At 38.8% G+C, this 25,431-nt stretch overlaps 3 protein-coding genes across 6 annotated transcripts in view; all 3 read left to right on the top strand.

Moving 5' to 3' along the window:
* Nucleotides 1-7,749, top strand: part of thsd7ba (thrombospondin, type I, domain containing 7Ba) — a 147,222-nt gene extending 139,473 nt beyond the window's left edge. For both annotated transcript variants that reach the window (XM_018682007.1, XM_051070232.1), the window contains 6 exons: nucleotides 502-675; nucleotides 2,640-2,735; nucleotides 3,869-3,951; nucleotides 4,667-4,862; nucleotides 5,173-5,260; nucleotides 5,610-7,749. In XM_018682007.1, the coding sequence (XP_018537523.1) occupies nucleotides 502-675; nucleotides 2,640-2,735; nucleotides 3,869-3,951; nucleotides 4,667-4,862; nucleotides 5,173-5,260; nucleotides 5,610-5,691 (719 nt within the window). In that variant the 3' untranslated portion in view covers nucleotides 5,692-7,749. The remainder of the gene's footprint in view (nucleotides 1-501; nucleotides 676-2,639; nucleotides 2,736-3,868; nucleotides 3,952-4,666; nucleotides 4,863-5,172; nucleotides 5,261-5,609) is intronic.
* A 2,934-nt stretch (nucleotides 7,750-10,683) lies between these two features.
* LOC108886891 (histamine N-methyltransferase-like) lies at nucleotides 10,684-18,469 on the top strand. 2 transcript variants are annotated; one of them, XM_018682002.2, is made up of 7 exons: nucleotides 10,684-10,928; nucleotides 11,662-11,808; nucleotides 13,380-13,432; nucleotides 14,307-14,429; nucleotides 15,890-16,020; nucleotides 16,190-16,283; nucleotides 17,036-18,469. In XM_018682002.2, exons 2-7 carry the CDS (start codon nucleotides 11,672-11,674, stop codon nucleotides 17,395-17,397), a joined length of 900 nt encoding a protein of 299 aa, XP_018537518.1. In that variant the 5' UTR covers nucleotides 10,684-10,928; nucleotides 11,662-11,671; the 3' UTR covers nucleotides 17,398-18,469. The 2 variants fall into 2 exon arrangements, with proteins under 2 accessions (XP_018537518.1, XP_018537519.1); XM_018682003.2 differs by having other exon boundaries at nucleotides 10,686-10,928; nucleotides 14,307-14,414.
* Nucleotides 17,945-24,858, top strand: LOC108886889 (histamine N-methyltransferase A-like). 2 transcript variants are annotated; one of them, XM_018682000.2, is made up of 8 exons: nucleotides 17,945-18,090; nucleotides 20,936-21,035; nucleotides 21,267-21,409; nucleotides 21,814-21,866; nucleotides 22,355-22,462; nucleotides 23,238-23,368; nucleotides 23,782-23,875; nucleotides 24,241-24,858. In XM_018682000.2, the coding sequence occupies exons 2-8, from the start codon at nucleotides 20,955-20,957 to the stop codon at nucleotides 24,591-24,593; spliced, it is 963 nt and encodes a 320-aa protein (XP_018537516.1). In that variant the 5' UTR covers nucleotides 17,945-18,090; nucleotides 20,936-20,954; the 3' UTR covers nucleotides 24,594-24,858. The 2 variants fall into 2 exon arrangements, with proteins under 2 accessions (XP_018537516.1, XP_050926173.1); XM_051070216.1 differs by lacking the exon at nucleotides 17,945-18,090 and having other exon boundaries at nucleotides 21,013-21,110.
* The last annotated feature ends 573 nt before the right edge of the window (nucleotides 24,859-25,431 follow it).

Below are 25,431 nucleotides of genomic sequence, written 5' to 3'. Positions count from 1 at the left end.
CAAGATACACCATCAAGGATTATATATAATGGATATCAATGTTTGACCTTCAAGGAAGCAAGTGTTGATGTGTTATTTGTAGACTGACAGAGTACATGAACCAACCTTTATCCACACATTTCCCAAACCAAATGAATTGTGCTTCTCCTATGAGACACGTTTCAGTATTGGGTTTTGACTTTACAGTTGGGCTCTGCATTATAGCTTGTATTGTATAATTTATAACTCTGGTTGGTCTATTACTTCTGAATACCCACTGGGCTGTCTGAGTAATTTGTTTGTGCATTTGGTACATTATCAGCCGCAGATGTGTGCTGAAGTTGTTTTCGATCTCTTTTAAATGTTCAGGAGCTAGCAGGGGAGGCAATAAAATGATCTCTGAAATAGTGGGAGCAAGCTGAATATAAACCGCCCTCAAGTATCTAAAAAGAAAGTCTCAGTGTTATTGACCAAGCTGTGCCTATCAGTAATGTTTTTCCTGTCTTTTTTTGTTGCCCTCAGGAGACTGCCATTTGACTGAGTGGTCATCTTGGAGCTCTTGCCAACTGACCTGCCTGGAGGGGCGGAGCTTTGAGACCACCGGTCGCCAAGCCCGCTCCAGAGCTGTGATCATTCAGGTCATGGAGAACCAGGGCAGCTGCCCACATCAAATTTTTGAGACCCAGCCCTGTAAAGGTACTGAGGAAATTGCTTCTATATACTTCAGCCATAGTCCTGTGTTAAAACAGCAATAATCAATGCATCACATGACTACTTCTATCTAGGAAGGATCTCTTGAGTTGTGACAAACCCAGAGATAATTATCACCGCACTTTAGGGTTCCCCTCAGCACCACAGAGCTTTATAGCATATTTTTGCTCATTGTTGTGGTTTTCCAACCTTACTGTTCCAGTTCACTTTCTCTGCTTTCAAAGTGTTGTTTCCAGCCAGAGACCAAACAGCAGAGAGACAAAGTTAGCCTGTATCTGCTGTACATAGTGGAGCATTCAGCAGCTAAAGAGCCAGATATTTCCCTCTGGAAGTACTTAAGTCCAAAAACAGAGCTACAGAGAGTGAGACTGAATAATGGACTAACATTCATCATGTGGCCAGAAACTTGACTCCAAATGAATGTTAATGTTGCTCCATAACTGCTGGACATGTTATTAAACAATTGTTTGCCAGGGTGGTAATATGTCAGTGCTGTGTTAACAGCTTGTTTCCATTGCCCCTAAACTGACAAAAAAATCACTTAATGCAGGTTTAACAAGCACTACAGCCAACCACTGAAGGTCAGCAAGAACTATGTGTGTTAAATTGGCCCTAATTCTCTAAAATGACAAAAAAAAATAGGGGACTCAACATTATGTGAGTATGTATGTTGTCAAGGCCTTCAGAACAGCTTTGTCTCTCTTTGTGCTTCAGTCACTGAACATCTACCTCTCTGTATGGATGGAAGTCTAAAAGGTGATATTACAATTGGTTTCTAAAGGGCCAATTCTGCTGTAAGTGGTTTGTGTTTGTAACGGCAAAGTTATTACTGAAACTTAGTTACAGCGGAGTTCATCATTAAAGGTCAGCATTTGAACCATCAAAAGGTAACACAGTGGCAAAAAAAAGTATGTGAACCCTTTCCAGCAATTCTTGATCATAAGTCTTGTGAGATAACTATTTTTGCGACATATGATTTACATCAGGGGATACTTCTTGTGAATATCAAACTCAAAGTGTTTGAGTGTTTTATATAAGTCAAAGTAGCTCTTACCCACATCTCCAGTTCTGTTTCATTGGATTAGACTCCAGGTTTGCCAACTCATGGCTCCAGTTATCTTTTGTGGATTTTAAGCCAAGGAGTTGACATACTTTTTCCAACCTATACTGTGAATGTTTGAGTCGTGTTTTCAGTCTGGACAAGAACTTTATATTAGTTTGTTGTTATTATTCAAAATAGATTTTGCTTGTATATTGTAACTTTGATTAAGATCTGACCATATTTTAAGACAAATGCCAATAATTCCAAAGGGTTCACCTACTTTATCTTGCCACTGTTTTGCTACTTGATGCTTCTGATTACTGACCTTTCCCAGATACAGTATGTGTCTTACAGGGGAAACTATGTCTATTGTTTCTGAACCTATGCCACAGAGTTTTTGCTCAAATATTGTAATCTTGCCCACTCTATTTTCCCTTTTTAGGAAGCTTATACTTGGATGGAAAATGGTTATTGCTGGGTATTTCTTTATAGTACTGAAGACCTGTGTAGCTTATATGTGTAATTTTGAACCAAGTTCTGAATTTCTGAAGTTCTTTCCTATGTTGTTGTAAAGCACCTCACATGTGACCAGATTCCTTAAATGTGTGGCATTAGACTCAAGTATATTTGACTGTTTTCTGCTTCAAATCAGTCTCCCCCTATAGCTCCTAATGCAGGGAGAGAGAGATAAGAAATGTATTTCAGTCATTTGCAACCAATTTCTACCATCTAATTTTCTCTGAAGTTGCCTTGGTCTCATAGCACATTGCCTCAGTATGTCTTACCTTATAGCATGAAGTAGCAGGGCAGCAGAATTAGAGGTGGTTAATGTCTAGGGGAGCTTGACGATAGCGCTGATCCCACACTGCTAATGAGCATTGTCTCTGCCTCTCTGCCATTGCTACAGAGGGAAAATGCCACAGTTACCAGTGGAGGACAGGAGGATGGAACAACAATGAGAGAACAGTGTGGTGTCAGCGCTCAGATGGTGTCAATGTCACAGGTGAGTTTTTACAGTGTCTCCTGGCCAATCTAGATGGGTCATGCAGAGACATTCATGGGAACACACACAGACTCACAAGCTTATATAAATATGAACGTCTATGTATATCTGGCTTAGAACAGACTGCAGCTGTCCCAGTTCTGCTTTTGTTCCCTGCACTGAACTGATTCAGTGTGAACAGCAAAAACTCTGCACAGACTCTCATTTTTCAATTCAGTCAGGATCACATGGATATGTGCTACAATATCAAAAAGGAATTTGTTAGTGTTGCCATGACACTAAGTGAATCTTAATTAATTAATCTGAGAAAGCTATCATACAGGTAATTTAGGCAGAGGTGAACATAGCAGGTGGTTTAAAAATACACTTTAATCAGATTTCCTCTTTGGTTCAGGAGATAATTGAAACGATATAATATTTTTTGCTCTTGTTAATCACAGTTTACAGTAATATTTTACCGTATATGGGTAATGTCCTAAATAAATTTGATGGCAACGATTCAGAATTGTGCATGTAGGCCTGTAGTGTGAACATACCTAATGTACTTTCTATCTCATAACCAATTACACAAATATGCACAGGCACAAAGAACAAACAAACAAAGAATAATTTTAGTGTAGTGTTCTAGTTGAATTTAACACCTTATTTGAGCTTCCCATTCTCAGTGGAGTCTTCATTGATTTCTCCTCTCCCTCTTAACATAAGTAATCAATAAGCCAGACTCTGAGCTGGGAGGCTTTCAATCCATATAAATATAATCATGCATTTGTATTTGTGGGAAGTAAAGCAGGCGTAGAGCAACGGAACAAAGGTAATAGTGCTGTGGGAAAGAAAGCTTTAGGAGAGCTTGATGTGCTGTAAATAGTGGGTGAATGTGATCTTATCGCTGTAAGGAAGTGTTTCTGACAAATATGAGCCCAGAAGGAATAACCTCCCTCTGCAGAGAAGGCAACAACCCAAGGCATTACTCTTTGATATTTTGACATGCAATTTTCCATGTTGGAATTAAAATGTTCGCAGATTGATCAGGGACCCTGATAGGCAACTGAGGCCATTAATCAGGTGTGACAGTACATTAATTTAGTGATCAATGGGCAAAGGAACAGAAATTAGAACCTGTTGTCTTTCTCCAGGGGGGTGTTTCCCACAGAAAAGGCCAACCACGGTCAGACACTGCCATCCTCCGTGCACTAAACCCTTCTCACACTGCACACCGGTAAGATCATTGTACTTTGATCAGGCAGCTGTGATCTCCATAATTCTCGTTGTGTTTTTGCTGTTTCTTGCTGCTCCCACGTTGTAGGTGGGGCGTTAAATGGATTTTGACAGATGACATTTTTAATTGTCAAGAACAGGCCATTAAAGGAAAATCACATTAATACCAATGAATGTGGGCTCCATGTTAGTTAGGGACTGCACCTAGATATTGAGGGGGTGGGGTACTGCACACAAGCAGCAATGAAAGTGAGAAATTATAGCATAAGCTTTAACTTTTACTGCCCCTTAGAGTATCCTTCATGTAACTGCACTTGAAAATGCAGAATGATGAAGCACTGGTATTTTCAAGAAGCATTTTTAATTTTTACATTTTTTTTTATAAAATACATTTTTTAGATTTATTTTTTACATTTAATAGCATTTTAGGATAATGAAAATGGCTAAATAAAATAACCCACAGTGCCTAAAAACCCATACCTATCAATCACCAAATCTGGCAAGTGTTGGTATAATCCTCCCCCCTTATGACTGCAGTTAAATGTCATGGTTGGGATAAATTAACCTGCATTAAAAGTGGAAAGTCTTTACAGAGTAGAGCAGAGTAGTCCCTGCACATGCCAGACTGTTAGCAGCAGGAAAGTAACAATTACAATTGTCTTGTGTCTTCTGTCTGTAAATGATGGTCTTCTTGGCCTGGACCACCCTCCATGCAGAGCGGTGTGTGTGGGTGTGAGAAGGGTTACACTGAAGTGATGACCACGCATGGTTTCTTGGACTACTGCACCAGAACCCCTGGGGTGGACAACAACAAGAAAGCTGATGTGAAAACCAACTCTGGAAGATTAAAACCCGGGCCATCTCAGGCCCAGGACCTCTTCAGCGAGTGGACCCTACGACCTGTTGGCCCAGGTACTGAAATGGAAATCTGACTTTACAGCTCAACCTGCGTGCCTGAGATCATTCCTGCCTTTGAACCTGGCTTTGTAGCTCTAGGATCACTAGGCTGGGGGTGGACTTCATTCTAGGTCAATGTTTTCACTGGGTTTATCATTATATGCTGAAAAAATAAGTACTTCAATAAACCATAAAACTGTCAAAAAAAATCTACTCATTCCTCTGCAGTATGTTTGAAAAGACAATGAGTCATGTGAGCAAGACAGAAAATGTAGATGTCCAAATATTTAAAAGTTTGTATTAAAACTGCTTTTTGATTGCACAGATGGAAGAGTGAAGCTGTGGGTTTATGCTGTGACTGCTGTTGGATTCATCTTAATACTCTTCATTATTGCGTTATCATTCCTGGTCTGGTATGTACTATATTATTCTTTTAAGAGATTCCTCACTATGCACAATTTAAAGAACAAAAGCTTTATTGTAGGTCGCACACAGTGTAGATGAGAACAGACTGAAAACTGAGCAGCACAGAAGTAAAGCAAGTTTCTATCCATGTGCTTTCCTTAAACAGAACCCTGTCAAGTATGAGTTATATTCCTCACAATATTTTGTCTGCTGTGTGCTGCTGCTATCAGATAATAGAATTCTTTGTAAAGACTGAAATCAACTTGGGCTTCCCAGTGCTACTAAGTCAGATACACTGTCAGCTTTTCTTTCTTGTCTGTGTTATTTATTTATTTTATTTTATTTTATTTTTTTCAGTAAGCCATCCAAAACCACTAAGACGTCTCCTCCACCGCAGAAGCCATTGACTCTGGCCTATGATGGTGACATGGACATGTAACCAGGACGCTATACATCACAAGGACACGCTCGGCCTCAGACAGATCCCTGACTACAATCAGATTGTTTTCCAAGCACGTTCGTCACATACCACTGATTCCTGACCTGAGCTGGGTGACTTTTTGCTGTAGAGTCAACTGTATTGCAAATATAGGGTAAATGGAGCAAATAGCAAAGCTCCCATGTGATTTGCTGCTGCAGGGCAATGTAGCCCCAAACTTTGCAGCCATCTTTCCTCCACGAAGAAGAGGAATCAAAGCTGATCAAGGTAAAAATGGGGCAGAAAGGTCTCTGAATATAGGAAATAAAAGGACCCCTAGTTTCTTTGACTGCTTGCAACATGAGCACATAGTTGAAGCACTGTTTGCAACCCACAAAGCACCAAGATTCAAAGCAGACAAAGCAGATCCACAGGTGTGGACCTTGGAGATCAGAGGAGCCACCTGGTTGTTTGTCTGTGACGTGAGGGAGACAAAACATCTTGAGTCAGCAGTCACTCATGACATTCAAAGGACAATGAAACATTGACATTTGACTTTGTCTCATCAGTGCTGGATCTTTGTAAAAGAAAATGTCACAAGCCTTTCGGGTAAACAAACAGCCTTTTTTTGAATTTCTGAGAAGATGCTCTATGCACTATGTTAGTGCTGATTCATTTTTTTGTTGTTGTTGTTTTCCTTTAAAATGACTTTTCTAGTGTTTTAATTGTATTGCAAGTTGTTGCTGTTGGATTGTGTTTTGTTGATGATGCCATATGTTGTGTATATGTGGAAAAAGCAGGCTTGTCTTGAGTTAAATGATTCAATGATGCAGTAATTTCTCCCTGCTCATAAGACACTTGGCCACTGGAGGAACCATGTCAGAACTGTGTAATTTCTACTGAAAATGGCAGTTTTGGTGACAAATGCAGTCTAGAATTATCAGAGATCAACACAGACAGACCTTTAATGCAAATTATCAAGTACCAGCATGATAATGATCGTACCTCATACATGCTTCACTTTCATCAATGGCAAAACAAAAAAACACCAAAACAAATAAGAGAATGGAGAGGATGCACTGGATTACACACTGTTTTTATTAGGTAAAATTAGCTTTATTTCTTTCACAAGGATGTCATATTTTAATCATTCCTTTTTTTCTTTTCTTTTTCTTTTCATTTTTTTTTTTTTTTGCACCATGAAGACAGGGCTCAAAACATGAAAGACAGCAAATACCAAATATTTGAGGGCACATATTAACTTAGTGGGCTATTATGTATTTCTGTTGCTACAGCTCATGCACAAAAGTAAAGGTTTTTTTTCTTTTTAGAATTTTTTTTTTGTGTGTGTGTGTTTTTCTAGATGCCAGAGCACCATCTGAGATCATCTTGGTGGATCATAAATTATTATCCTCAGTATCATTTAGACATGAACCTTCCTGTGCATTGTTCATTACACCCAGTGGAAAATTTAGTTTTACTTGGTGGTTTTGGCACTGACCAGAGTTTACACTGTTTCTCTTTCTGCCTCCACAAACTGAAGATTTGGTCTTGTGCTATCTGACCTCCTTCTGAATGTATTTTACCAGAAACTCTATAATCTTAATGGTTGTGTAGATATTGTTGTTACATGCTGTAACAACTGTATTTCAACAGCTGATTGTATGTAGGCATGCTTGATCCATTTTGGCAGAAAGTGCTCCAAGTGGCCTTGCAAAGATTTTGTTTTACAAGTTGCCAAACATTTTAGAGTAGTTTCTTTTAGGCAGTGTTTTTACTATTTGACCAGTGAAGGGACATATGGTAAATGTTAGGTTAATGTACAACCAAACTGTAAAGTGTTGAGATTTTTTTAAAATAACATGACCAACTAATTAAGGAGTTATTTGGTTACATTTGCATTAGAAAACAAAGAGCAGCCTCTGACTTGATAAAGAGAATTAAATTGGGTTATGTCCCAAAAAATCTAAAAGTATGTTCATTCATTGTTTACAATACCATGCTATTTGTGTTACTATTGTGTGTACATGAGGAGCTGGACAAAAATGCAAATAAATTGTGAAACAATGTGAAAATAAAACGCTGCATACTTTTCTCTTTGTTGCACATCCTTAGGGTTCAAACTGAGCGAAATGTTGTAGAGAGAGATGCTCCAGCCTTGCTGTGATCTTCATCGGCTCCTTGACTCTCGAGTCCTGATAAATTATAATTACTGATACAGGCTCCGAGGCAGAGCCTGAAATAGATGAGCAGCTGATAAGATTCATCTTGCCCTCCAGTCAGATTCCCAGTCTGATAGTCAGGATGCTCACAGGTTGCGAGGGAAACAATGTTTAAATCTTTTGTCTCATCTAATTCATTTATTTAAAACTGTCACTTTTGTTTAAGAGAAGGTTGAATTCAAATGCTTGTGTCATGGCCATCTGATCTGTGGCAAAGACGTGGGCTGATCTTGTCATGTCCAATTCATCTCATTTTAGTAGCTCTCAAGACATATTTGCAGGTTTCAGGGAAGACATGTGAACAGCTTGACAGTGGCAGTGATTCATCTATTCCAAGCATGCCAGATCATTCTAATAAAATGTAGTATGCTGTTTTGATGTTTTGGCAGAGCAGAGTGAGAGCTTAATGACTGTTTTGTGGTAACAATGCATACGTTTTTAAAGTAATGGAATTTTATTTTCGTTTTTTACTGATTTATCATATCCTTGTTTGCACCCCAGCAGAGAGATAAACTTCTTGCAGATTTCATCACTCTGCTGGTGATGTTTTGTTGTTGTTGGTTGAATTATGGAAATTAGACCTCATTGGACAGCAATTTCTGAGGGAAGAGTGCAGGGGGAAGACAGAGGAGGAAGGCACTCAATAGAAGTCACCAGATGAAATTGACAGATACACAGTTGTGTGTTGTTTGTGTGTTGCAGACCTCTGGCCCACCAGGGTGCTCCATACCTTTATGATACATCAAGGTTTGAATACATTAAGTTTTAAAAGCTGGGGACTCCCCTCTTGTTATTATTAAAAAGTAGAACTGCTACCTCTTTGATGAATGATGAAATGTCTTGAAGACCAAATGGCAACTGGTTACCTTTGCCTTTTCTATGTCAATACATGAGTGGATCAGGGTGAAGTATAGGGTTTGGGGATAGAGGGTATTTATATGTGTTTGATTAGGTTGATGTCTGTCTAATCAATTTGCAAAAAAGAAAAAAATGGTCTTCTTTAGAATTATATTGGTTATTTTTTAAAATACGTTTAGCCATGCTCTTAACGCCATCCTCCACATCCACATGATAGGTTTCCAGTTGAACTATCTCACACACTTTGTGATCATCCCCTAACTTTTCCTCAAGCATGAGTATGGTACAGACATTCATGTTCTGCTCAGGATGTTTATCTACCACCATCACCAGGTCTAAATTTGAATTTGACTTTATGATATGTCCGACTCACTGTGAGTATATTATCATAATTTAGCTCAAAGCACCACCAAGTGCAGCCTCACAGATCTGTAAGCATGGCTGTAGACTCTTGTTATGACCTTTGTGCACAGCAATAATCATACAAAGAGGGAGAAAGAGCGCAATAGCAGTGTGTAAGAGAGAGAGACAGAGAGATAGAGAAGCAGGCATTTGTTTACTTTGATATACTAATGAATATTTGGTGCTGCATTAGATGCTGTTAGTCAGACAGGGTTTCTGCTTCATCATTTGCAAGTTTGTTTGTTCCAAAGATATGAAGGTCATTAGAACAATACTTTTCCATTCACTGACTTTTGTCCCCTCATTTACAGGTACTAAATACTTGGTATCTGAGAGAATGGAGGTGGCACGTAGAGGATAGATAGATAAGATGGTACAAACTCATGTAATCAATAAAAGGACTTTGGAGTTCAGTCTGGCTTGAACTCAGAGCCAATGAAAGCCTGACAAATTGGTGTAATAAGGTCAAGTTTCCTACTGATAGTTCATATTCTGGCAGCAGTCCTTTGAACAAGCTGATGGTTGAATGTTCAAAAAGCTCAGATAAGAGATTTAGTGGCAAAATACATCAAGTAAACCACACAAGAACAAATAAAGATTCATAATCAGTTGCCCCATGAAAAGATATTGTAGTGATGATTTTTACATTTATGGATTGCAGAAATCTATTTATGTAAAGCAAAATGTCCTTTTCTTAAATAAAACTGTCATGGTCTCTTTTTCCCTGTGAAGATTAAAAAAGAGTGGCAAAGTGCCATAACAAGGACTCACTGAGGTCCTTGAGAAATGTCCAAAAATCAATATTGTTATAGCCTTTTGTCTAAACAATACATTCATACAGAACACTGTAGACCACTAATTCATCTCTGTCGAAACACTGTAGTCAGGATTCCCTCCCTGGATTAACATCTCATCAGACAGGGTATGTGGCCCAATTACAACCTTATTTGAGTTCTTGGCCTAGTTCCTGTCTATCTGACATTATAATGACATGCCAAAAGACATGCCATTTTCTTCATTCTCTTTCCTTGGAATGAAACAACACAGTTTTGGTTTCATCTCCAGTTGAACCTTCTGTATTGTGAGAGTATAAAATACGCTAACATTTCTCAGAATTTAAAAAGGTCATTCCAGATACAGGTCTCAGTGCAATGAAAAAAAAATCAGCTTGCTGAGACTTGAAATAAATCACAATAGATGTTGTGTCTGTTTCTATTCTTGTCAAAGTTACATCTTCTCAGTATAGTGATGCAGAAGTGAAAGGTTGTGCTGTGTTGATATACAGTGATAATGCATCTTTGACAAATATAAACTTAATTCAGTCAAACAAGTTTTTAGTGGCTGATTTTTATGGTATCGTCTGGTTTTTCCTTTGATATTAAAGCAGGGGTCATAATCCAGTTGAAAACAGACTGAAACCTGCTTTTGCTCCCAGGTGGACAGACCACTTACTAAATCTTATTAATGCATTCAAATGCTGTTTAAAGTTTATTTGGATTGCTTTAGCAAGTCTTTGGAAAACTGCAGATGTAAGTCAAACCTCTCATGAATAAGGAGTATGACTCTAACCTTCTATGCGCGTTTAAAAAATACACACAGGTCATGGAGGACGAAGGTTTTGCTTTAATACGTCGTGTTTGGAGGCTGGATTCTGATTTTTCTTGAGGGGGTTTGTCTGCCACCTTTGGCCCTCCTTAAGAGGAAGCTGTGACACTAGTGGGAGGGTTTTATTCCAGCCAGCAGATCTCTTCGGACTCACACAGTTCTGCTCGACGTGTAAGTGAAAAATGTCGCTTTTTTGTCTCAATCAGCTTCAACACCACATGCACAGTAAATATACCGTCAAACTGACAGCAACAGACGTTGTGACATTCACCGACGGTCAGCGTCTGATCGAGGGACGCGACAGGTGCTTTTTTGCTCTGTATGGGGTTGTCTCTGTTTCCGCTGCCGTAGCAGACATTTCTCTGAAAACATCGGCAGCTCTGGCATGATTACAAACACATGACATGCACCTGCATGTTCAGCTTCAGAGCACCTGTCGGAAAGACTAATAGTAATCCACCAGGTTGAAGTTCGCTCTGCGCTGGGAGTCGGGTTTGGTGAATTTTCGACTTTTCGATTTTCAGCAACATGGGGAAAGAAAAACGTTCAAACACAATGAGAACAGAATGTGTGAAGACTGGAAAATACAATACATATACAACATGCAAATACCGACTTATTTTGTGAAAAAAATGTTGAGTAAAATTATAGTTGTAAATTATATTAGGTCGGTACGATGTACAATATAAAAACAAATCGTTGTAGAATAATTATAAATTGTCTCAAGTCTAGTTGGGTATAACAGTGTAGAATGACAGCTAACAAGTGTGACTTTGTATAGGTGATGGGAATAAATGTTTTACCTGCAACAGCAACTATGGTTAAGAAAGCACACACACACATTTTGCAGATTACCATACTGACCCTCTTATCTGTGGATGATATTTGCTGTTATTTCTGCTAGATTGTGTGCCATGGCATCTCCACTGAAGAGTCTGGTTAATGATGATAGCAGGTACCAGAAATCCTTCCAGCTTTTTCTGGAGCGCTCATCCGAGCATCAGTGTATGCAGGACTTCATCCACAATAAGCTGCCAGACATACTGGCCAGGTATTACACCACACACACCTGATGTTGAGTGAATTCATACCACCATACTACTAATACAGCTGAATGTAATATGCTAGAATAGAATGGCTGATATTATTCAAAATGATACGCCAATCAGCCACAACATAAAATCACTAACAGGTGAAGTGAATAACATTGATCATCTTGTTACAATAGAGTGTTCTCCTGGGAAACCTTGGGTCCTGACATTCATCTGGATGTTACTTTGACACGTACCACCCACCAACAACACTGTAGATTGAGTCCCAGTGCCAGTCACCAGAGGACACCCTCAAAGGTCCTGTGTCCATAACCCCAGTGGGTTAGAGCTGGTTTGGTGGCACGATGGGGACCTACACACTAGTAGGCAGGTCCCAGGATGCTGGATCAGATTGGGATCTGGGGAGTTTAACACCTTGGACTCTCTGTCTCTGAGACATTTCTGAGCAGTTTTTGTGACACTTCTGGATAGCTTATCCAGTAGAATGTGCTAACAGGTTTATTTTTCATCTCTCTTCCATATTCACATTTTTGCTGATTAACTAGATTACTACAAGGCAGGGAGCTGTCTTAATCTTTAATCAGTGGAGAGGGGAAACGTGCAGCAGATTTCAGTGCAGTATATATGGATTTAAGGAATAAATCAAGGAAGATTGGCAAAAAAAAGCTAATTACGAATTAACCCATTAAATGTGATTAACACAACAAACACTGTGAGAGTATCTATGAGAAGAACCACTGATTAACACTTATGTTCTCAGTATTTCAAAACAGACCTTTGTGAAACTTGTATGTGTGTTATTGTAACGGTGTTATCTTAGGGTTGAAAGTAAGTTTCTGCCTCATTAGCCATTAGCTGGTAACTAAGAAAAACATGTAAACTTCTAAGACAAAAGTCCAGGACCCAAATTAAAATGAAGGATCTACAGGTATTGCAGTGGATTTAAAAAAAAAAAAAAACTGTGTATATTTTTCTGTTTTTTTATATTTAACAGTGGACACAAACAATTAAGTGACATAACCTGTGCAACCCAGTCATTACTACTGAAAAAATCATTGCTAATTATTTAGAACTCAAATGTAAGTACTGTTACAGTTTAACCCACAAAATCAACAATTGACTACATAACATATATTTACCAGCTAAACAGCATGTGCATGACAGCTGATGAGTGTTTTTGTTATCTTGTGTTTTTTCTATGTTGATATAAGCTACAGGAGGTGAATGTCATGCTGTAGAGAACCAAACCAAACTCTCTGCTCCGCGTGACTGCTTTTGAAGCAGATCAGAAAGGAATCTGGAGAGATGTGACTCAAGTAAATTAAAAGTTGTATTAGTGTTATTAAATATCAGACGGTGAGTGACAGAACATGCCATAGCAACAATCAAAGCCTCGGATGTGGAGAAGCTTCAGACATTAGATCAGGCCATGTCACATACCCAAGTGTCAGATGGAATTGACAGATACAAGCCCAAAAATGTGACCCACATTTGGCAGGTTGCAGGATGTGAATTTTAAGACTTGACTGTTGTGTAGACTCAAAGTGTTTTTTCTCTGCTTTCTCCTCAGCATTGGAAATGGAAAGTCTCATCTAAATGTCATAGGAGTTGGAAGTGGAGCTGGTAAGAATACACATTTATAAGACACTTTCACTGCTGAACTTATGTTCTATGTGACACAGTAAATAGCTGAGTGTCCTCTGCAACAGACAGCTAAGGTGAGGAGGCGTTGTTGAATCAGCCTGCAGTAACTGTTCTTGTTGCAGTGCCGGCATTTATGGCTGCAGCAGTAAAAAACCTTTACCCTTATTATCACTGCCAAGGGTTTGTGTGCATCTGTCCAGTTGTCAGATTAATCTTTAACCTCAGTCGCAGACACTGTGACCCCACTAGTCTGTAGTTTTACTGCACACAGTTTCCAGTGCTCATGATACAGCAAGGTTAATTTCCTCCTGAGCAAGCCTGCTATTTGCCCATGAGTACTATTACCCATCTCTTACGTCAAAGCCAATGCTTTTAATTTACCTGAGCTGTCATGTCAGTATCATAATGGAGTGATGTTACAGATTCTCTAATGGACTGTAAAATCTATTAGAAAGACTACAAACTCCCCTGTAAGGTATTATTCAATCTAATCAGGAAGACTCAGCATCTGTCCGCATCAGATTCTTTGCTTAAATTTACTCCTTTGTACATGGCGCCTTGTCAGCTTCAGTAAAACCTAGAACAAAATCATCTGCCTAAAGCTAAATGACATAAACAGAATATCATAGTGATAACTCACTGCCCAAGAATTGCTGCATACAATGTACCACCAGCAAAACAAATGCTATTCTCTATTTCCTGATTAAATCTGCTGCACCATTTAGACTGGAGCATTGTGACAATATGCTGATTGACTAAATGCACAAATCTTTATTTTTCATTTATTGTTATTTCCTTATGTGTTTTTGGGAAAAAAAAGTTTGTTTTCAAAATAAAAACTTGGTGCCTGCAGGTGAGATTGACTTAGAGATACTCTCCGAGCTCCATATGAAGCACCCAGGGGTGACTGTGGATAACGAGGTGGTGGAGCCTAGCAGCCAGCAGCTACATAACTACAGAGGTACAGCCTTTATAGGTACACACTCTCACATACCACACATTTATACAGCATCTGTATATTCAGATGTTCCTGCAAAATATGTTTTAGTTTTTAGTTTAACAGCAAATAAGGTATCTTCCTACTTTTTATTGTATTTTTTGCTCTTACACTCATGCATTAGTAATACAGTTGTTCATGTATTAGTAGGGGGAAGTTCTTTAACCAGCTGTCCTAGACTCAAGCCCTCATGTCAGCAAGTATGTGACCTTCTGAAGTATTTTTGAGTACTGATACTCAGACCAATAGGTTCACATACTTGTAGTACCGTTAACACCAATTATTCACACATACACATCAGGTATTCAAAAAGTTAAAGTGGTGATCTTCAGATTCCTCATTTTGATCTTTTAGGCCCCTCTTTGATGCATTGAGTGTTCATTATGTTCTAACACCACCCCACTTCTCTTGGGTTGCTCGCTGGTACAGTTCTCAGGCTCTTTCGGCTTAGAGATGTTGACAGATACCTTTTGGAGAATTAGTGTTTTCAAAAGCACATTGTAAAGCATGTTGAAATCTTTTTTCATTTCAAGACTTGCCCATACTTGCCTACCTTGAATCAGTAGCTTACAGCAAGGTCATGACCGTAGAGGTTTGAATGACATTGCATGATGAAGTATGGTGCTAAGAGGTTTAGCATTATGACTTACTGCATTCAGAGTCATACAGACTGGGACACATTTCAGCAAGTGTACAGTATTTTAAGTTTATTATAAAATGTCTCTATAGAAATGTATCGTCCTTTTTTGTGCTGTGAATGTTGGTTCTGTTGTTGTGTGTGTAACATAAATTACACAATAAATGATTCCATGAAATAGCTGTAGGTTGAATTACTGTTTTGTTGAAAAACAGTCATAGAGACTGATTTTGCACTTATTGTATATTTGTACATATGTTACTCAAAACTTTTAGCATGCACAGTAGTTTAAGATATATTGCAGTATATGCACGATCAAGAGTTAAAAGCACAATTTTAACATTTTAGTGTGTTACAGTGTGTTACTTTTTCAATTTATTTCTCTTCATCAGAAACTTATTAGCAGGAAAAAAAATAACATATACTCCCTCATGCTGGTGCCAAGTGGTGTCCCTTGGTTGTAATGAGGTGTGATACAACACAAGTGAGTTGTTTGTTTTGATAGATGAGGTGCAAATTACCCAAATTCTCACCAAAAATGTGACAAGAGACAGTTGCAAATAGCATGGTCTTAAACAAAAAAAGTCAGTGTAGACTGTGAAATGTCATTTTATTTATCTTTCTTTCAGTGTTGACTGAGTGTTTTAAGAGTTACATTATTATTATGTTATGCTCCCTCAAAATGTGTGATACAGTGACATGTCATTTATGCAAAGCAACATGGAATAACAATACAGATTCAAATTTTTGACACAATGCAGTGAAATTTAAATTACAGTAACTATTTGTTGCTTGTTTGCAGTTTTGGTGTCACAGAAACCAGGTTTAGACTACATCAAATTTACCTGGAACAAGATGACTGCCTCTGGGTTCGAGGAGCACTGGAAAGTGAAAAATATGACAAAGAAAGCTGACTTCATTCACATGATACAGGTTGGTGTTGCTGACGCAGTGGTTCTGTAGTTTTGACACATCTAGGTCATATTCATTTGGTGGCGCTCCACAGCAATTAATCCCATTAGAACATCTGTCTAGCATAGCAGTATAATTAGGTGCTCTGTGAATCCAGTTACCAGCTCATTATCTGTAGTGAAATCGACAGATGCTGTACTATGTGAAGGATCCTGGAGCTACCATCAACTTCTTCCAGAGTCTCCTTGACAAGAATGGGAAGCTTCTTATCATTCTAGTGTCTGGTAAGTGGATGGATTTAATCTTAAATCAAAGCATTTTAATCTTTTTCTTCTCTCTGATGTATTGTGGTTAGTTATGCTGTATGCAGTCAGTGTACCCATTGCTTATATGTTTAGTACGTATAGGGAAGAAAAGCAGTTTAACAATGTATCTCAGGAAAAAATGACTACTATTGAAAGCAAGCACAAAGGAAACCCCTTTCTGGCATTGTTGTATATACTGTAGACATTTCTCATTTTATTTCAGTGATTAGAATGATTTCCCTGCTGTCTGTGGCTTTGTTTTCATTTGGTAAGCCATCCTCCGTCGCTCACAGCATGGGTCAAGGGATGGCAGTGTCGGTCTGTCAGCTTGTCAGTCTACCACTTTGATCCAGCCTGAAATATATCACAATTATTGATAGATTTTAGAATAGAATAGAAGTTTGGCACAGACATTCATGATCTACAGACAGTGAATCCTATTGACTTTGATAATTCCCTGACTTTTCTCTTTAGGCCACCAACAGGTCAAGTGTTTAGTAAAATATCTTAACACTGAGTAAATACTAATTCGCAAATGTAAGATATGCTAACTCACTAAACTAAAATGGTGAGCATTACCTGCTGAACATCTGCATGTAAATTATGTCATTCTATGTTTGAATGGTGATGTTAGCATTTAACTCAAAGCACCATTGTGTCAAGGTACAGTCTCACAGAGCTGCAAACATGGCTGTAGACTTTTAGCTTTGTTTTGGTGTCATCTATTCCAGGGGAGAGCGGTTGGGGAAAGCTGTGGCGGACTTACAGGAACCAGCTTTGTAACACAGAAATAAGTCAGTGTGTGACCACTGGAGACATCAAAAGCTTCCTGGACTCCAGGGGGGTGAGCTACCAGAGCTATGAGCTGCTGTCTCAAATGGATATCACCGAGTGTTTCACTGAGGGGGATGAGAAGGGAGAGCTGCTGCTTGATTTTCTCACTGAGGTGCTGGACTTCAGTAAGACAGCCTCACCTGAGCTGAAAGCTGGTGTCATGGAGTTACTTCGACACCCAGACTGTAGTGTTGAGTCCAACGGCAAAGTTATCTTTAACAACAACCTTGGAGTGATAGTCATAGATCAGGTCTCTTAAAAAATGTTTTGTTAGTATAGTGAATATGAAATTTGCAGTATATGCGTAACACAGTTGTCGAGTTTTAAGCAGGGCGTTTGTTCAAAATTGTACATTATATAATCAACTGTATATGATTAACAAACTTTTTAGTGTAAATTCAAAATGCCTTGTTTTACATGGTCAATGGTACAAACGTCCCGCACAATCTGAAGTTTCTCGAGGAATGTCTGTGAAGATTCACCTCATCCAAGAAGCTTCTTCTATTCTGACTGAGTCCAGTGCAGTGAGGAATGCACAGACCTATATATAGGTGAAACTAAACAACCATTTATCTACACCTGAAGGATAAGGGACACTCCTTTGATGACAACAACATACAGAATTTGAATGGGGAAGTCAGTTAGTTTGAAAAAGGAGCAAAGGAGGCAAGCTGTGTTGAAATAAGGAAACTATCCCTCAACAGAGGAGGAGGTGTACAACACCACTTATCTCCCAACCACAATGCTGTCCTTTCACCCCTTCCCAGGAGATTTTATAACCATTCACACTTGGCCTCAGGTGACTCCAGCGACTTTAACAACTATTGTTACAACAGCCAGGAGCACTAATGAACCAAATGACATCAATTGCTGTGGAAATGATCGCGCAGAGGTTATACACCTGGGACTCCCCACCAGTCAGTCAGAACTGAAGAAGGCTCTTGGATGACAGGTAAAAAGCCTTAAAGTATCTGCAACCAAGTCCAGTTGCCCTTGATTCAACCCTTCTTGGGTTATCCCCAGGCATCTACTTTGATTTTATACATTTTCTAAGAACACTTATTTTGGTTTGATACAGTATTATTAACTGATATGTTAATTAATTAACATGTTAATTGTTTTTTTCCAAACGCATTTGTTTCATTGTCCTGATCCACTCACATTTCCAAAAAATGTAAAGTTCAGAGTTTTAATCAGCTTCAGACTCTAGCATCATATGATTTTAATGGGCTACAGTTGCCATGCTGTGCTGCCAACCCCATTACACTGCTGCTCTCATTGGATCATATAACTTTGGAAATATAAAAATAAATGGAAAATTGAACATTTAATATTTCCCATGGAGATTGAATTCTTAATTTTAGAGAAGTTGAACACTCCTGTGAGAGTGTCTGCAATAATCCTACTCTGCATACAGCTGTTGTGGAATTTACTCGCTCAATTGCCAGAAAGGTAAAATAATGTCACTGACTCAGTGTAGCTGTTGCCTCCAGGATCCTCCTTAGGATCGTCAGCCCCCAAACCTCACTGATCTGGGGGCTCTAAAATGGCCTATAAATGAAAATTAAACATATAAACCAACCAGTCAAATATTATGACATGATAACTCCACACAACTCAAATGAAATTATATTCCAAAAAACATGTATTTTCACCTTAACCTTTAAAGGTGGTATGTTCATAACAATACATGAAATTCATTGGTTTGATAAACATGGGCACAATGGTAGCAGCTGCTCTTACTGTTTGTCATCACCCAGAACATTTATTCCTGGTGTAGCTGAAGTGTTAGCACCATCATGAGGGCACTATCAGTAACTGAACTGTAAAATAAAGTGGTGGGCATAGCACAGGTACAGATCCAAAATAAATAAAACAACTGTGGGTAGAACACTGACCACCTCCACTATAAAAATAACGCACACACACATATAAGCAGACCCATAGACATACCTGCAAAAAGGAATTAACTGTGGCTACAGCACTTTATTCAGTTGTTTGATTTTTAGGTTTGTGTTTGACTGCACCACACTGACAACAAGCACTGGAGCTGAAACCCAGATCTTTCTAAGGGGAAGTGGGTGACCACTGTGCCTCATGAACGTGTTAAGACTTTAGAGACGTGTTAGTGTCTTTATCTTATCTGATAAAGATAAAGACAGAAAATTCTGGTTCAGCTCCCCAGGTCAGCTCATGAAACGTGTGCTCTGGAAAAGTGATTGAGAAAGGCAGTTAGAACTGACACGTCCCAGTGAAGCTGTTCAGCAACCAGAATACTACAGGGATGAAGGTTATCATTCAGTGTCTGTCACTGAGTCAAAAGGAGTTGTTTCCTGCTTTGAGGCACACAAAACCTTCATGTTTTTTTTTTCCTTTCTCCCTTCTTTTTTGGCATCTGCCCCTGACAGGATCATATTAGATAAGACCTGTCTTCTTGACATTTAGCCACCAGTAAATAGGACAGTGTTTATGCTGTTTAAACTCATATTTTTCTGTGTTTAATCAGTACTCTTGGTCAGACGGAAGCAGTATTCATTGTACTGTGTAGTGGTGTATAGTGGCATACCACAAAAAATATTACATGTATACACCCTCTGGTAAAAAGAGGCATCTAATTAAAAAGGTTTCTTTGGGTTACTACTTGCTTCACACATTCGCAAGAGGACAATGTGCCACATTCTTCTCTCCAAAGCTCAAGAAACAGAGCAAGTGTTTTCATTAATAAATTGCTTGACAACAAATATTTTTTTAATAACGACACTCACACAGGCGACACCTATAAAAGAAAAACTTGACGTGCAAAACATTTTTTTTAAATAACATACATTTCATGGATCTGTATCAATAAGCATATGCTGTGTAGTTTTTGAAATTCTGCAGTGTGGCCAACTTAATTACTTTAATTCCTTGTGGGGTGTTTGCATGATAATGGGAAATTATTACAGAGTACGCAATAATAATTATTATTCTGTCACAGCTCAGCAGTGTCTCCAGTGTTTTCCCTGTGTACCGCTGTGTCTCCTCCTCCTGCATCTATCTGTGTGTGTGTATATGTGTGTGTGTGTTGTGGGCACAGCTTCATTCACCTGGCTCCTGGCTAACTCCACACCTGCCCTCATTTACCTCATCAACACCAGGTCAAGTACCCTGGCTCACTGTCTGCTCAGTGCTAGATTGCTCAGCTTACTGTGTGGTAGCTATGCTCTTAGCTGCTTAGTTCTCATGTTACAATACTCTCATACTTTTTGCCAATCAGTTGTCTCCTGTGCCCAGGACTCCGGTGCCAACTCTATCACTCAGCCTTTGCCACCCACGCTCTACATGCCTGTCCCCTGCCTTCACCAGTGCCCCTCTCATTCCCTCATCTACGCCCAATAAATTAATCTTAAACTTTCCACCACTGACTAAGTGTCTGGGTTTGGGTCCAGTCAAAACTGTAGCCATAACATATATACTTTTATTAATTTAATTTAATTTTAATTAAAAAGTAGGAAGGCAATGAGGTAGGAGATGACCCCCAGTATATGGGTAATATTTAACCCAAAACCAGCATTTTTTTGAGTGTGGGAGGATCATTGCTGTGTAGTGACTATGACCTGTTTTTTTTTTGTTTTTTTTGAATAACAAATTTTGATTATTTGTGATATTGTGTGTGCTATAGACTTGGTCAACAGGTTTTTGGATATACATTTTTTTTTCTTACCTTTCATTTTAAATATTAGTCCTTCATAATTCCATTGTTCTTTGTTAGAAATAATGTGACTTCCCCAGTATAATGAATTCCCATTTGATTCCAGTAAGAATCTGACAGCACAGATGCAGCTGATTCAGGCAAAGTTCATCTTTCCAGGGTTATGCAACAAACGTTCATTGGAAGCCAGCCAGCCTGTGGGAGGGGTGAGTACTGTTGCTGCTGTTTAAAAGGAGTGGGAGAGCCATTGACTCTGTGTCTGAACCCTTTGCATATTCAAGGTAATCGTTGAATACTTACAATGTACAAATGGTGTTTACTTAAGTGATTTAAATTCATTTAAGCAAATTCTCAATAACAGCAGAGTACAATCAGCTTGGGAAAATGCAGTATAACTCCATGTTTAATTTCTAACCACTATGTGTAATGGATTGCAGGGATCAGTCATGGCTGCAGAAGCAAAGCAGACTTGTTATGAGGGCAGTTCGGTTCAAAGTTTTCAGTTCTACCTGAAACATTCGGGAGAACACAAGGCCATTCTCCAGTGTGTTCACAGCATCCTGCCTGGAGAATTTAAAAGGTACAAGAAGAAAGGCTGGAGTGTTACACTGTGCTTGCTTTTGATTTTACTATTTTTACCACTTACTCAACAAGGTTGTGGGTGTCTTATTTCTGTCTTTTTGTGCTTTTTGTGGGAATGGGGTCATTTAGGTTTCAGCTAATGACTGTAAAAAGTTTGTCCTTCAAGGGAGATGAAATTGCCAGTGGTTTCATGCAGGCACAAAGCTGACAGTATTGCTACCACAATTGTAGAGCAATTTCCACTGATCAGAAGTCATTTTTTTATGTTTATGCCCACCTCTCATATTCAGTTAACTCTGATAACACTGGTTGGTGGCGTGGCCAGGCAACACTGTTTATTTTTATCATTTCCACTTTTCATTTACTTTCATTTCACTTTTCTTCTTTCATGTGTTGACATAGAATTGGAGATGGCAAAAGTAGCCTGGATGTTCTTGGCGTTGGAAGTGGTGAAGGTATGTGATGAATTACAACAACTGGTTATTGAGAAACTTTCTATAAAGCAAGAGGGCTCATCTTCAGCTGATCATCATGCTCATCATTAGGGTGCAATAAGGAGAATTTTCACAATATTGCACAACAGAGGTCAATACAGGTCATAAATTGCAATGGTTATTGCAGCAATATCAAAGTCACTTCATGACTGAAATGAAATGAATACTGTGGAACAACCCCTCTCTCTCTCTCTCTCTCTCTCTCCTCTCTCTCTCCTCTCTCCTCCTCCTCTCTCTCTCTCTCTCTCTCTCTCTCACTCACTCACACACACACACACACACATACTCACCCACACATGCGCACACACACACACTTAATAATATGTCAATCTTAAATGAGCTTTGATTGTTTCAGAAATGTTTGCAGTATTCTTTGGGGTACTGAAGCTGCAATACTCAGAGGCAGAGGATTTCAAAGTTTAAAGACTTCCTGATTTTTTTTTTTCCAGGGCAGTTGGATGTCCAGATGCTCTCTCTACTGCAGTCTACATTCCCTGCTGTTCCTATCACTGCTGACATTGTGGAGGGCAGCTCTGAGCTCACAGATAACTTCAAAGGTATCAACAATTCAAAAACACCACACAGAGAAATATTTGTATTTTTTTCTCTTCTTTTTCTACCATAGGAGAACTTTAAAAAAATGCTTTTAAAACCTTTTTGTCAATTTGATAGATGTGTTGCATGGATGTTAAACAGGTATCACTGTAAAATCAGCGTTAACTTCTGCATCTACAGTACACTGCCTAGTGACTGTATTAATCTGATATTATCAACAGTGGATTCAGAAAGTATTCAAACCCATTCAGTTTTTGCACACTAAGTGCTGTAATTGCTGGCAAAGGAGCCCCTACAAAGTACTGAATTTAGGGTCTGAATACATATTTCCATTCAATAAAATGTAGAAATAGTGAAGGGAATTGAATAGCAGAGATATCTGTTGTTGTGTCTTTAATCTGAATTTGCAGATTGTATTTTTTTGGGTCACCGCATCATGCACTCAGGATCCACAAATGAACTCAGAATTCAGCAATCATTGCTGTTAAAGCCCATGCCGCAATCAAAGCTCTTATAAGTTTATGTTTTTTCATTTCTGCCCTGACTTTTGATCATAACACTAACTTTGGTACCCATAAAGCCACGCGGGTTTAATTGGGGAACTGCCTGCTCCTGATATATTGCAAGCTAAACTTTGTGTTGGTTTTGTACTGATCATTATCTGTGCTTAGGTCATGGCTTTTTATTTGAAAAGTTCCAGTGTGCTATGTATACATTCTGATGTATCTCAGTGTTATTGACTGCTTTTTTGTTCTGTTTTTTTTCTCCAACTTATAGCTTTGGTAGCAAAGACCACCAACCTTCAGAAGATCCCTTTTGCTTGGCATATCATGATCAGTGAGGATTATGAGAAGCAAATGAAAGCAGAGGGAGACATGAAGCGATTTGACTTCATACACATGATTCAGGTGTTATGACTTTGCTTTTTGGACATTCAGTTTAAAAATTATAAAATGCTAAGAAGATTGTGTGCTAACTTTCTGGTCTTTGGACTCTACATGCTCTCTCCATGTTGTCCTGGTTCACCCCCCTGCAAGTGAGGTGGACTAAAAATGTCCATATCTCACTTTGTGTTAGCAGTTTGATTAATTTAGTTCCCTACTGTAACTTTTGCTGCTGTTTGAAAACCTTTGAAGCAGAACCTATTCTACCAGTCAAAAGTGTACAATATAACAATTCACAACAATGCACTAAATAGTCATACATCCTCTAACTTAAGCATCCCTGTCAGACCTACAGTGAGTAAGAAGACTTCAGAGTATGTGCAATCGTCAATCCAAAAATTCAAATTAAAGGTTCCCCACAACTCTCTCCTTAACAGATGCTCTACTATGTGGACGACCTTACTGAAACTATCAAGTTCTACCACAGCCTTCTGAAAAACAATGGCAGGCTTATGATCGTCATTGAAACAGGTAAGTTGAACTGGATTCTTTGTTCACCTTTGCCTGCCATACAGCAATTTAAATTTGCCAAACTCAGATTATTGCAGTATATAATTATAGTTCATCAGTGTAGAACTGTGAGATCATGATCAATGTAACTGAGTTGCTAAAGGTTTGATCTCGTTTCCCATGAGCTCTGTTGATTCCTGCTCTTCTTCCTCCTAACATGAGCAAAAACATAATTCAGTCTGTATATAACTTTGTTTACCCAGGCCAATGCTCAACCTTATTTATTTCTTCCTGAAGATAAGCAAATAACACAAATGTTTTGTCATTGTCAATATTTTGCCTCTGGAATTACTGTTTTTTTTTTTTTTTTTTCTCACACTATTCAGCCAACGGTGGCTGGGACACCCTGTGGAAGACGTACAAGAAGGAGCTGTGCGTTGATGCCATCACAGAGTACCGTTCATCAGCAGAGGTGATCGCTTGCCTGAAGAGCCAGGGCCTAAAATATGAGGAGCACATAATTCACAACACCTTTGACATCACAGAGTGCTTCAATCCAAGCAGCACAACTGGAACACGTCTGTTGAATTTCATGACGGCCAGAGATCACTTCTACCAGTCCTTCACCCCTGAGATCAGAGCAGGCATGTTAGACCTTCTCAGAAACAAGTGCAGCACTGAAAAAGATGGCAGGGTTTTCTTCAACAGCAATTTGAGCTGTATACTTGTTTATGTCTGAGTATGTCCTATTGGAAATGTTCATACATTTTCATTTCTCCATTTCATTGAATCAATCAATCAGTGCTTACATTTGATCAAATGCACAATATATTTGCCTGTTGCTAAGATTTTTCAACCTATATTCACCAAGCTTTTTCCTCTTACCAAAATTACTGTCACTGGTGATTAAAATCACCGCCACAGACTGTTTAACCTTTACAAGGTTTTAGAAAATCAACTATAAAGTTTTTGAAAACACTCTTGATAAAGCATAAATCTCTTTGTGTCATTTGTCCAAGTTTGTTTTTGAGTGTGGACTACGCTCACTGCTGGTCCATGTGGACACTGGGGGAAAGATACCTGGTAAAAGCGAGGCGAGTAATCAGTTTAAAAGCAATACCAATGAGGCTGCTGCTAAATTCTTTGGGACAAATATCATTTTTATAGAAGCTTAGTATTATTAGAGAGACCTGGATTAGAAAGAAGTTTTAAAATGTAAGCTTCACTATGATGCCATTCACCATAAAGCCAGCAGATGGTACTACATGTCTGAATATTCAGGTGAACCTGCATCTCTGTTCTATTGCAGTAGATGGCACACTTACCACACATTTAGATATAGCATCACAGCTAAGAGTGAGAACCTTACATTTTATTTAACATAACCAAAAATGGCACATCTAATGTGTGGAAAACAGTTCCTTTGGAGTCATTTGTTTCCTGTATTTTCACTTCCCACTCAGCGGGCTAATACAGAGACATTTCTATAGTTGCATTAACACCACGCTGTCTACTGTGGCTACACAGGCACAAAATCACGTCAAAGTACCGAGGTCTTGTCTAAGGCTATCTAGCAA

This window comes from Lates calcarifer, linkage group LG1 (assembly GCF_001640805.2).
Source record: "Lates calcarifer isolate ASB-BC8 linkage group LG1, TLL_Latcal_v3, whole genome shotgun sequence".
Classification (NCBI taxonomy): Eukaryota; Metazoa; Chordata; class Actinopteri; family Centropomidae; genus Lates; species Lates calcarifer.
This window is presented reverse-complemented; position numbering and strand designations above follow the sequence as displayed.